Raw genomic sequence first — 13,998 nt, forward strand, 5'->3', positions numbered from 1 at the left:
ACCTGTGCGCGAACTATACAAGCACTATGCTGTTGTGTGACATCAAAATGTGTTGATTGGAACATGCCACGCGAAAAATGTTGTCCATCTCTTTGTGATAAATACTGGCCTTGAGAGGCGGCCCACTGATTCTACTTTCCTTGAAAAAAATATCCTAACAAAGACCACGCCGAAAAAGTTCTATATCAAATGTCATAGAGTCACTTTCTAAAAAAAATGTTTGTCACTTTTAAACTCTATAAATGAAATAGAGACCCAGTGTCCTACAAAAAGGAAATTCGCAGTCGGAGAAGTGTTGATAAATTAGTTGTTGTCCTAAAAAAAGGACATTGGGTTACTTTGTAATCTAAGACTATCTACGCGTGTCTACGTTCGCTATTCCCACGTACGGTCGTACTGCGTCCACGTGAAGTCTGGCGCGAGGTACACGCGTCGGTCTTTCACTGAGCATTGGACTACGCCTCGGTACGCCGTCCGGGGTATTCCGCTCTGAAAGGGAAAACATGAAACATGAAAGGGAATGACAGAGCGGACATGTAATGAAAAAAATAATGTCCGTTGTCGTAGTAGTTTTGTAAATAGACGTTTTTTCTGCTTTAAGTTTGCCTTAATTTGAGAAAATGTATACCACATTTATTGTTCCTTAAGTGTATTTTTCCATCGAAAAGCATTTTTTTTTAATAGGTTCTTCGCAAAAACTCCGCATGTGCATTTTGGACGTTTCAGTTCCGTCCACGAATCCACTTGTCGCCGAAAGAACTCACCCGAAAGTCGTCCATGAGGCCGAGCCGCTTGGCCGACTTGTGGAACGTCTTGGGGTTAGAATAGGACACCCTCACGGAGGGGGCAGGCGCCGCACCCGCCATCACTTCCTCCGCCGTTGTCTCAGGGAGGGAGTACACGTATCTTGTAAAGTTGTGATTGTAGTTTTCCTGTTAAAAATAAAGTTTTGGTTATGAATGGGATTTAAAGCCGCAGATTTGTGTTTAAGACTATAAATTATTTGTAAACTTAGAACGGACTTAGAAAGAGCCAAAGTTTTCAAAAATAAAGCATCATCCGACATCCGATATCGAATAGGACAATGTGAAAAAGCTCTAACGCCGACAAGTTATTTTTCTTTTGTAGCCAATTGTGAAATCTTTATTGCGGAATCGGACTAAATTACAACAATCGTCTTAAATTATGTGAATTCCAGTTTAGATTCAATTATTAAGAAATAGATAAGAAAGTTACCTTTAATAAATAACTGAGATCCCTTTTGGTGAACTCAACGAACTCCGAGTTGAGAACGATGTAGCGCAGATGGTTGTCGAAGAACAGGCCTTTACTGACGCCCGCCTAGAAACATATTTTTTTTATTTTTAGCTTTGTTGCACAAAAGAAAAACTTTATGTAAGGCAAACTTAATGCTGTGAACATATTCGAGGGCTAAGCGGTCAAACCCGATAAATCTTATCGGGTCTATTTTTCTATATGTTTAAATAAGAACTTCACACACTGACACGTCACATATAGTTCCAATTTCAAAATCCCATTTATTCGACTTATCGGGTTTGACCGCTCACCACTCATATTATAGGTATCGACAGGAGTTGAAGTGAATGATTATTATTTATTACCCACACAGCTACACAGCGTACTGATAGCAAAAACAATATTGAATTAATAAATGAGTGAATGTGACTTAAGCGCACGATATTATGATATTAAGCTGAGAAAAAGAAAACCTTAAAGAAACTTTTTGGTCCATCTTGCAGTTGGCAGTACAACTTGCTATCGGTACGAAAAAAAATGCCAACAACAACAAGATTTTGTTGTTTTGTGCGAGACGTCAACTCTTGTGCCCATACCTATATCATAGTTTATTAGTTTGACCAGTCACTTGTCACTTGAGCATAGGTAGAGAGCATCATACATCACATATGCAGGTTGCGCAGAAGCTTATTTTACCAATTATGAAGTTGTTGTAATTTGTCATTTTTAAAGGACATTGGGGTTTACTGACGCCCGGCTAGAAACATATCGCAGTCATAGTTTGGCAAGAGTCACTTGTCATTGGAGCATAGGCACAGGCAGGGCCTTTGTTTAAAATTTGAAAGTCGATTTGTATTTGTCCTTTTAAAAGGATATTGGGATGAGGACATATGATATATATCTCGGTCTCTCTTTATCTCCATTGATGCATTCTTACTCTCCCGGAAGTTATTTAAAATGACGGTAATTGGCACAAAGGACTTAAGCTCCATTGTGATTTCGCTGTGATAGTGACTTAGCAAAGTAAGGTAAGTATTTTTTAATTTAATTTTTTTAAGCTAATAGCGAGATTCACAGCTCCCGGAGAACTGGATTTTATTCAATGTTTATTGTACCTACACAGTAAAACGAAGATTGAAATTACCTTGCCAAATGAATAAGTCCTGGATATCTCCGGCCGGATGCACGCACGGGCTCGCGTGTTCACCGGGTCACGGAGCCAATCGTCGAAAAACCTGGAAAAAAGTTTGATTGTCAAATTTTTTATTTTTTAATACAAGCTTTTATCACTGGCTGTACTTTTCTTTCATCAGTCAAATAATAATAATAAACCTAAACAAAACCAGGTTTTGTGTATCACAGAGTTCCTATGGCCACCTCGTGTATTCATCATCAGATCAGCTCGATGGTACCATAGTACTCACGCCTTAGACTTAGAACGCACTGCGGTTTTTCAAAGGCAAAAAATGTAACGTACGGCATTTTTTATAAGCGCACACACTTAAAAGACTGAAACCGCAAGAAAATAATCGCAGTGCGTTCTCAGCCTTTAGGCCATTTGGGTTCGAGCCCGCCCGCAGCATCCAGCCGAGTGAGCCGAGGCCGGGGAAGAAGTGTGTACGATGGAGGAGTTCCGGTCTCGATAGGTCCACTAGCTAGCTGCTTGCCGTTGTTCCACGCTGACACGCACCTGAGAAGGCAGGTCTTGAAGTATGTGACTCACGCTTTAGGCCATTTAGGTTCGAGCTCGGCCCAGGAGTCCGCTCGCAGCATCCAGCCGAGTCCTGGGAAGAAATCTGTACGATGGAGGAGTTCTGGTCTTGAGAGATCCACCAGCTGCTTCTTGCCGTTGTCGTTCCACGCTGACACGCACCTGAGGACAATGATATTACTATTATTACTCATAACGGTGGCGGTGTAGTGCATCTGGCATGTTCGCCGTGAACAGAGTAGACGACTTTTACGCTATAATGCGTAAAAGGCACTGGTCGTTTGTCGGGAGAGTGAGCGAATCGATGAACAGCATTGTTGGCGTAGTGTACGCAACCTGCTACTGTATGAGCAAGGCCTCCGCTGCAAATAATTAATTAGTGTTAGATTAGGTAATAATTAGTTTAGTTTAGTTTAGTTTAGAATAGTAAAATTTAATATAGATTAGAATGTATAAATGTAATGGGTTGATACCTAAATAAATAACATTTTTATTTATTTTATTTATTACTTATAACCTGACATTGGATTGTAAGGGCAAAATTTAACGACAGGTATGTTCCTAATCCTATATCGATAAATGAAATTATCGATATTTTTCTTTAATACTAGTGATCGTCCCCAGCTTCGTTTGTAACTGTTAATTTTTTAAGTATTATTTCCGAGACGAAAATAAAGTTTACAAAAAGCATATTTTATATGATCACTAGGTTAGAAAAAAATGTATATGAGCGAAGTTTCGAAAATCCGGCTCGGTATATCACTACCGATTTCAAAAATTTCTTAAACTCTGAGGCCAGTGTAACATCAACATCCCACGGGATTAAACAGGATTTCTAGCGTTTTATAGCTGCTGTCAGAATTATACATACCATATGCTAGAATCCTTCAGTAAGAGAGGATATGTGCCTTGGAAGTACTCGTAGAAATCCGGCGAAATGTCAAGATCATCTGCAAATAAAAAGATTACCCGTCATTGAGTTGCCAATTAAACTGAGATTCAGTCAGGTTTCAGTCGCGGGATGAGGTAACCCACCAAGGGGCGGGGTTACTCAGAAAATTTGGGTCTGTTCTGTAGCCCTTATACTTAATATTAGTACGTTTAGGGGTACCTATTTCTGAAAGGTCGGACTACAGTGATCGAAAAAAACCCTTAAATAAATACAGTAGAAACCGCCGAATACGATCACATTTAATACGATTTTTACTCTGATAACTTGCTTTTCATTAATGTTTTTCGCTGGTAATACGTTTTTCTGCTTAAGACACATATGGCGTAGTCCCTACAGAGTCTCCCTAAGCGGGTACTGTATCTACTGTGCGTTAGCAACCTTGCTTTGTTAATCTACATAGGTACGATAATTACAGTGTCCTGAGCTTAAAGCGTCCTACCGGACCTAATAATAGCCCTCAATTCCCTCAAATAATTTGCCGTGATGACTTTGATCTAAATCTAAAGTGACTGCTAACCTTTAGTGACCATGAACATACCTTCAACGATAATCACAGCCTCGTGTCCCAAAGTCTTGAACACATGGTTCAGCGCAAACTTGAAATGCCGCGCTATCTTATAGTAGCCCTTATACTTGATGTTGGTACGTTCGAGGGGTATCTCCGACAAATCGGGCTGGCGGACTACGGTGATGGAAGGGTCGGCGTCTGTGAAGGATCTGATCACTTGGTATGTGGCGTTGTGGCCGCAGTCCTTGAAAATTCAGAAAATATTACAGATTGACCTGTGATAATGAAAAATAATGATTGATTGATTATACGTCTTTGCAAGAAGGTTTAAGAAAGAATTGACAGTTTACGATGTGGACAGAGGATATGGTAGCAGATCCTGTACTGCTACGCCAAAATGGCGTTAGGAGACCTTGCCTACCTAAGAGACCATGTGAACATTTTTATTTTGTTTCATAGTAAATGTATGAAAAACTTTCTGTCTAGTGACCCGTTGATCCTGGATAAGAACGGAATCATTTAAAAAAAAATCATTTCGGCGATTTTTTCGCTTAGTGTACATATTTTACAAAAACTGTAAACGAAAATAGTATTTACTTAAAAAAATAATGAAGGTCTCCAGAGACCATTCTTACGGCACTCTCATTAGTAGAACGATGCTCGATTTAAAAATTCCACCCTGTATATATGGAGTGACCTTGTCCTGCTCAATGTTCTCAATAAAAAACATCCAGGTATCCCAAAAACTGAACACATCTGTCCTTAATTGAGAACACCGGGCAGAATCTGGAAGTGCTTTAAAAATCCTTGAGCAAGACGACAATGTTTTTTGAATTAACGTAAGTATTATCTAAGAGTGGCGTACCTGACTGACGATTATGGGAAACGTCTCTTTACTTGGTCTGAACTTGATGAGGTTGTCCAGACACCGCTTGACGGTGACGCGGTCACACGCTATCACGAGCACCGGTAGTACTGTATCTGAAATCATAATTCGTAGAAACATACATTTCATCATAACTATATTCGAACTAGGACAAATGTCGAAATTTCGAGAATAGTCCTTAAACTTGCAATGTATGTTAATAAGGCCAAGAACACACTGATGGTACCGCCCGCCGCGGCGGCACGCGGTCCAGCGAATACAATACTCGTACTTTAAACCGCTCCGTGTGTTTTTCACCTAAGTCGTGCCATTTTCATGAGATAAGAGGAGGGAGGATTTCAAGAAGCTTGAAAGTGAAAGGTATAAGAACCCCTTAAAACAGTAGCCATTATTGAAACTCCTGCCTCAGGAGTCATTTTTACAGTTTTAACACATTCAGTGCTAGCGCGTGACTAGCGTCGCCGATAACATACAAAATCACGTAACATATAAAAACAGCTACTACGATTAGAGAACCCGACTATCGGGTCATTGGCACTGAATGTGTTAAATTTGGAACCTTCTTTTATTCCCATTGTAATTCAAAATTCGAGTTTAATTTGTCCTTTTAAAAGGACATTGGGATTTAGTAGTTTATGTAAGTAAATTCGAATTTAAACTGCTGTGAGACATACTTATATTAAATAATTTTACGGTTAAGACTCACTTGTCTTGTGGTTGATGTAGCGCGAGTGACTAAAACAAGTGAGTCTAAACCGTAAAATTATTTAATTAAATTGTTCTTTATTATATATGGTATATTTGAGCACTATAGCCGTTGCGATGTATTTGCCGACGCGTACTAAACTAATCCAATCATGAAATCAATATCACTGTTAGACGGTGCACGCATGGTGGCGCACATAAGTGCGGCGGCGGCGGTATGGTGATAACACCATAATCGCGATTCGTCACAACACACATGGCGTTAATAGGCATGCATGGCAAGATGGCAACAGCATAACGGTAACACGGACAAGATATATTCATGTACCTAGATAGTTTTAGTTAGACCAACAATTGATATGCAATGAGCATACCCCGGATTTTTTGGTGCGGCATAGAGAAATAAGTAAGGATAGTTTTTCGTAGCGTCAAGTAGTGGATTTATCAGTACTTGACAATAGATGTCGCGACGAACGAAAAGTCTAATGCTCAAGAATAATATTCAGCTAATATTATAACCGGAATTAACCGGAACACTATATGTTCAACTCCTTTTGCTTGTAATATTAGTTGTAAATTATAATAATTTAAATACTATTTATATAAGGGCGCGGGATGATTTATACCTTTACTGACGTCACTGTCTCGAAATCGAAGTTGCTTGCAGTTTGCAGTAACAACTTACAACTTCAAAAATAAGATTTAGAACCCCTCTGATTAAGTTATCCTCTAAATTCTAGTGAAGAGTGTAATGTTGTGAAGTATAGGCATCTACTGCAAACATGGCAAGCAATGCTCGCGCATTCGCTTGTTCTGCACGCATATTATCGCTGTGCAATATAGATTAGATTTGTTTATGTGTTTGATCGCACGGAACATAGGTAAACAACGCAAACGTTTAATAATAGGCACTTTTATAGCTCCAGCTTGGAGGGCAAGTTAAATAAAAGCTTGTAAAAATACAAGAAGTGAAGTCTAGAGATAGGGCCAATTAGCCTCATGCATGAAGTTCATATTTGAACGAAATATGTTTTATTCGGATGTTTGTTACCGTTATATCATGTTACAAATGCATTTCCGTTTTTAAATTACCATTTAATTGCTTGAAATTATAAATAAAAAGTACAAAAATTTGCCTGCGAAAAGCTAGTGAGCGAAACGCTCGAAACGCCACGTGACGTCACGCGTTCGACAGATTAGTGTCATTAGTAGCAAACGTCAGTTGGGCCGCCCAACGTGTGACGTCATCACGCTCTGTCGAATTCGCGCCAAAAATTATGAGCGTTTCAACCGCTCAAAAATTTTCAACATTTTAAATATTTTTTAATAAAATAATGTTAAGGTTTACAAAAGTATTTTTATCATTTCCGGTGTTCCAACGATATAAATTATGAATCCAAAAATAAAAATAAATTCATGCATGGAGCTAATTGTATTCTCGGCACACTATCGCCTGTCATAAATGGGAAGAAGTCGGTTATAATACAAGGTACAGTCAAGGGCATAAATATATACATTCCCAGTTTCAAAAATATGTGTACGATCTTACACCTTAGACAATAAAGTCGTGTTCACATATTTTTGAGCCATTTGTATTGATCGATAATTTTGCCTTCGACTGTACTGACGACCAATTCACCCGCACATAAATATAATCCTCCCACTTTTCAAATCTGTTTACGTTACTTGATATGATACTGACACAGGCCAATCCGTTACATTTCCTCAACAAAAAACGTCACTTTTTTCCTTTTGAATTAGTTATTCTGTGGTTTTGATTCAGAAAATCTTCTCATCAGTTCCATTCACTCGCAAAAAATATGTAAACTAACAACAAATTTTTAGCAAGAGCATGCAATAATATACAATAAGAAATGTTCACACATTGATTTGTTCCAGCATAGGTGTAATAGATTTGTTTCTGTCATCAAACAAAATAAAAAATAAAATAGCTAATTCCGTTAACTCGTAGCTCGTAATAAAATTGTAATCTTGTATTGTATTGTTATGATTGTTATTGTAATTGTATCTATATATTTGATATTTCAAATTCTAAATTGAAAATTGTGCTTGTTATTTTCCAAATTCTAAATTATGCTGGTTATATTTTTAATCGTGCTCTTTGAATATTTACTAAATGTTACTGTTAAATTTAACTTTTATATTCAAAATACCTACCTAATAATTGTACTTTTTTTTTCGGAGCAAAGGAATTTTGTATTACCTAATTTACCTATAAGTGGAAAATCTTTTGGCCTATGTTCTAACTATATGTTTTACCTTATTTATTGTATTATTATGTGCTGTATGTTTCCCAAATAAATAAATTAAAAATTAATTTAAAGTTTGAATGAAGGTTCGCAATTACCTAGTTGGCACCTTATTAATAATAATAAAATTTAATGTGTGTTTCGCGATTTTAAACGTATTTGATAATGGCACTTGTGTAAATATTCTCAATAAATACGACTATTATATTATTCTATAAAGTATTCTCTTGTTTGATGAAAAGCGAAGCGTTTCAGATTGGCCAAAAATGATTTCGTATATTCGTATGTCCAACTCTTCTTCGCATTTCTCAAGAAATTCTCCCGTGAAATTTAATTTTTGTTGATCGCGGCGTAATCGGGGTTCGCCAGGTCTGATGATGATGGATGATGATGATGATGCTCCTGATCGATTTCTGCCACAGAGACTCTGTAGTGTACTCTGGAGAAGGCAATTTTTAATTCGCGTTATTAGAGTGTAGATGATCCACTCTCTGGTGCGCCTTTAGTTGGCTCACATACCATCTTCTTGCTGAATACTCGAGCGCATTTTGGGCATGTCAGCACACCACCTACATAGTTGTGTAGGGAATTGAGATTGGCAGCCGAGCCTTAAGGCCGTTCCAGCGTTTTGCCGCTGTCACTGTCACATTTCGCAAGAAAGAACGGGAAAGATCATGCGCGCCAAGTGTCTATTTTGATCGAATTTTGTCGATTTTTATTTATTTAAAAAAGGTTACCTTACAGGCTTACAATATCGAAATTCGAAAGCTATGAAATTACTATTTAAGTTAAGATTGTTTTTTCTTCTTTTTTTGTTTATAGTATCACATAATAAAAAAACCGAGTAAAGTTTGATTAATAGTCCGAGTTAGAGGTTACTTTGGGAATTAATTGTATCGAGTGAAGTGTCATAATTCGTGTATCGGAAGCTATGTTATTAAAGATAATATAGTCAAGAACTAAATATATTTTTTCCACGTCTACGAATATCAACGCCTCTTAGAAAAACATGATCATATAAGGAGATTTTTGTCGAGCTCGCTGCGGCGTTCAGTCTCAAAATCGTTAATTCGATCACGAATAAGGCGCCGTTCGGGCTGCTGTGGTCTACAGCTCACATTGAGCCTCATAGCCACTAACAGGGTAGGTGTAGTATGACTTATCCTATTGGCTCTTGTTAGATTCGAGCCCGACTTTAGGGCTAAGTGAGGAAGCCTGAGCCCATAACCATACTATAAAGGATTTGCCACACTGGATGCGTTCTGCGGGCAGCGGTCAGGTCAAACTTAAACTTCAAAGGTTGTTGTTCATACATAATGCGGGTTTGACCTGACCGCTGCCCGCAGAACGCATCCAGTGTGGCAAATTCTTTAGTACTGCACGAGTATTTATTTATTTATCGTATGGCATTTACAGTTACTAGATTTAAATTGAATTCTAATCTTAATATTCAGGTTTGCACTCTTCAAATACTCGAAGGCCCTTTCACAGAGGTTCGCGAGGTCTTCAATCCGTCCCTTGAATTTGGTGAGAGGGCATTCCAGAACGATGTGTTCGACCGTCTGCTCGGGGTCACCACACATGCACTGAGGGGAGTCACACTGCACGAGTATCAAATCCGTACACAGCGGGAAGAAGTAACTCGAGATATAAAATTTAAGAAATTTGAACCTCATGTAATTCTATTTAAGTTCAAATTTCTTCAATATAAAATCTCGTTATCAACTTCTTCCCGACGTGTACCGAAATAGACTCAGGTCAATCGCTAACCACCAGTCAAGTAGGTTTTGAAAGAAAATGTCAACATAACAGTATCAAACGGTAAGCATACATTGACACTATTGACAGTAACATCGGTAGACCTAATGTGGGTCTTACTTCGTCGCAATATGGCATAGGAATGTTTAGTCGAATGTAACTATAGTACGGTAACTATGGTGGCCCATTGTCACGGACCGTTGCACAAATAGATCCATTATAAACGACAAACACGACATGTACCAATTACGTAACATGATGCGTGATTTGTTAGCAGTCGACGGTGCCAGTGGTATTTCTCACTTACGAACATGCATGACATGTGCCATTTTCAACCAAAAGGGTACTTAACTACTTATTGTCGCTTGTCAGTAAGGCGCTATTTCCATATAGCTTCAATTAGAAATCAACCTTATCGACAAGCGACAATGTGGTACCTTTTGGTTGAAAATGTCACACATCACACATTATTAATCGCGCATACTTTAAGCTTTAAGACGTGTGGGTACTGCGGGTAATTCGAAAAAGTCGCGCGGCTAAATAGAATATTTTGATGTACTTTTCCATTTGAAGAGATTCCACACTCGCGGGTAAAATACAACTTTGCACCCTTGTATAGCAAATAACTATTCTAATAAACCTATCTATTGTACCCAGAAACTTATAAAAATGAAAATAAATGGCGCGGAAAACTAGTATGTTCATCATTTTATTAGTCAGGCATACACTGACCTGGCTCGGATTACACACGATTTGGGAAGTGCTAAATGATATTGCCTAAGTTGGCAACAGGATGGTATTTCCCATTTGGATTGAAGCAACAAATTAATGATAATTATGAAAGAAACGAAACCAATTTATCAACCACATATGTGTCTTGAGAATGTCAGCCTTAGCACTTTAATTTAAAATTCAAATCAAATTTAACTTTTCGTTCAATAGATTTGAGCTAACTTGTTTATACATGTGGTGTGGTGTGTACCTATACATATGTAAATTGTTATTTCAACGTTTGTGCTCCAAAAGTCAAAAAATGTGTAGGGTACATGGAATTGTTATAGATATGAATTGATCAAAATCCGATGAACCGCATCAAAATCCGTTGCATAGTTTTAAAGATCTAAGCATACATAGGGACAGACATACAGACAGCGGAAAGCGACTTTGTTTTATACTATGCAGTGATGTTATAGGCATATTTTGAAAATATATATGTATTATTATGTTATGACTGATTTGTTTTGTGAGTCACCTGAAATTCTTTGCACACATATAAAACATGTCCATTTTCATTTTTTCATCTTTTTTTTTGTCATTTTCAGTCTTGTAAACCTAAATGTTAAAAGAAATTGTAGATGGCTAAACTTCGAGCCGAGCAGAGGCATTTCCGTGTACTCAGTAAATGAGTTCATGGAAATGACATTTGGATTTAGAAATTGTTTTATTCTTATTGTTTCTTATTATCATAAAGATGATCCTTATTGGGATATACTATTTCAGTGTTGTGTCGATGATTCTTATTGGGAGATATTATTTGTATTATTTAATACCTATTACAAATGTAACCATTGGAGATTAATTGACTTTTTATTTATTGTTTTTATTTTTATTGTTCTTGTACTTTCATAAGTTTGGAAATTGTAAATTTAAATTTTGGATTTGTAAGTATTTACCTACTTACTGGTATTCTAATTGTGTCGACAATCCTTATTGGAGGTATAATTTTATTTCATTAGTATTTTTATTATTTATTTTGACGATAATAATATAAATTCTTATCTTTGACATCAATGCAAACGTATTATGTAATTGTCTTTCATGAAATAAATAATCTAATCAAATCTAAATTGTATTTTGTATCTTAATTTGTGGGCCGATATATAATTATGTTCAGGTTGATTTAAAATAACACTCTTTGTAAGAGTTAATAATATAAATGTTAAATTACCTTTAGACTCGGCCTTTGCAATGTCAGGAGCTCGCAGATAATTCACTACACCCTCCGCCTTGGGTCCCTCTTCTTTCTTCCTAATCCGCTCCACAACCATTTGCAACAATTTACCACTCTCAGTCAGTTGATTGTCCATGATTTCCTCTAATTTGTTGATCCTAGTTTCTATGTCCTCTACTTTGACACTTTTTTTCACTATAGGTCCCTCGTTCCCGTTAAAAAAGAACATGACCGATATAATAAATAAGAAAACTAGACCTACTACCAGGAATTTCTTTAAATAAAGTCTCATTTTGAATAAAATTACTAAAAAACACCACTAATCCTCACATGTATTTAGACGGCGATAGCAATAATCATAGTCCACGTTAGGTCAATTAAAAAGGAAACATTTTTTTACCGGGTTTTTTTTTTAATTAGAAATAATTGCGCCGAGTACAAGGAAAAACATTAACAGACTAAACACAATAGTACACTGTTTACACACATTTCTGAGGCAATTTCACGGGCGTAATGTGTTGCAGTTAATGCAGTTTGGTCAGAGTCGCGTGTCAGGAACAACTGACTGAGTAAATATTAAAAATTCTGATAAATAAATCATAACAACAATGCCTATCGGACACGTCAAAGAAACAATTGACGGCGACGGGCGTCAGGCAAACGTAACGTAATCGAACTGACAGTTGTTTTTTTTTAATTTATTTCATGACCATGGATACAAGTCCTTCAGTCGAACGAACTGACAGTTATGTTGCGGTATTGCCAGTATAATAAAACAGAATCCCTTCTATTATAGCGGAAAATGAACTGAGTCACATACCGAAAAAATTAGGTGACAATATTTAGATTTATAGTTGGTCAAGCAAATCTTGTCAGTTGAAATAGACTAAAGCATAAACAGGCATAGGCTAAAAAATAAGTGCATTTCCGTTGCCAGTTGCCAGAGCGGTTTTGGGATTATACTGAGCAACTTTTACTAGTGCTGCGAATTGTTGGAGAAGGAGAAACCTACTAAGGACCATAGATAATAGACGAGACAAAACGATAGGTCACTTTCTTCAAAACTATATTAGAGGGTAAGATCGAAGCGAGAAGAGGAAGAGGAAAACCACGAGCAAGGTCAACTAAAATCAAAAACAAATGTCGTGTTTACAGGGACCTAAAGAACCTGGCAAAGGACCGCGAAAACTGGCGCATACTCCAATGACAAGGGCCATGCTCTTAAATTATGATGATGACAACTTTGTTTATAATCAAACTTAAACTATCGTGAGACATATTTCAAAATATTTAGATCAGTACGGTTTTTACTCACTATTATTTTTAGTCGCTAAAAGCTCTCGATCTCTATACAATTTCCAATGGTTAAAAGTTATGTGTGTTAAATAGCAAATCTACATTATCATAAATATAATTAGATCAATTTAGACATATTCTATGAACGAATAAAATGATTTAATTCCGCCAATTATAATAAAGTACTGTAATTGACTTGGAATTGGTTAGCGGTTTCCGTTCGCGCTCTTTTATTAAAACGAAGTAGGAGGGATGTTTTTTACCGGTAACCGATACCAAGTCCGAGCGCCATTCTGTTATTGGATTGCAAACTGTGAACAAATGATCGTAAAGTAAGGTGACCGAAATATAATCTAGTTATTTAAAGTGAAACCGTGGTTTGATTTATCTATCTAGCGGCATTGGATTAGTGTGTGGTAGTGGTTTTACAAATTACCACCACACACCACACACGTGGTGTTAGGTTACCACCGGGTTGATGATGAAAACTAATACTTGTACCAATATTTTAACATTATTCGTTCGCTACCAACATAATAACAATAATAAATATTCCAAGACGTCTACATTGTAACTCGTCTGTCCACGAACTGCCCCTTGTAGTAGTAGTAGTAGTAGTAAACTCTTTATTGTACAAATATACATATTAAAAATTACATGGTACAAATAATAAGATGTACAAAGGCGAACTTATCCCTTTGAGG

At 37.1% G+C, this 13,998-nt stretch overlaps 1 protein-coding gene across 1 annotated transcript; it reads right to left on the reverse strand.

Annotated features, from left to right (window-relative positions):
• Positions 1-210: 210 nt before the first annotated feature.
• Positions 211-12,317, reverse strand: LOC134752832 (alpha-1,3-mannosyl-glycoprotein 2-beta-N-acetylglucosaminyltransferase-like). Its single transcript, XM_063688591.1, has 9 exons — positions 11,996-12,317; positions 5,294-5,409; positions 4,459-4,672; positions 3,840-3,918; positions 2,981-3,130; positions 2,402-2,492; positions 1,237-1,341; positions 765-932; positions 211-489 (listed from the first exon to the last, which is right to left on the reverse strand). Exons 1-9 carry the CDS (start codon positions 12,288-12,290, stop codon positions 376-378), a joined length of 1,332 nt encoding a protein of 443 aa, XP_063544661.1. The 5' UTR covers positions 12,291-12,317; the 3' UTR covers positions 211-375.
• Between the last annotated feature and the right edge of the window lie 1,681 nt (positions 12,318-13,998).

This window comes from Cydia strobilella, chromosome 25, assembly GCF_947568885.1.
Source record: "Cydia strobilella chromosome 25, ilCydStro3.1, whole genome shotgun sequence".
In the NCBI taxonomy this organism is placed as follows: domain Eukaryota; kingdom Metazoa; phylum Arthropoda; class Insecta; order Lepidoptera; family Tortricidae; genus Cydia; species Cydia strobilella.

Bases quoted from the DNA above. Each gene is read 5' to 3' on its own strand.
- LOC134752832 (XM_063688591.1), bottom strand. From the start codon at position 12,290: ATGAGACTTTATTTAAAGAAATTCCTGGTAGTAGGTCTAGTTTTCTTA. The intron at 4,673-5,293 runs GTACGCCACTCT...TGAATTTTCAAG, and splicing joins TTCCCATAATCGTCAGTCAG to GACTGCGGCCACAACGCCAC. The intron at 2,493-2,980 runs GTGAGTCACATA...ACTTTTTTCCAG, and splicing joins GAACCTAAATGGCCTAAAGC to GTTTTTCGACGATTGGCTCC.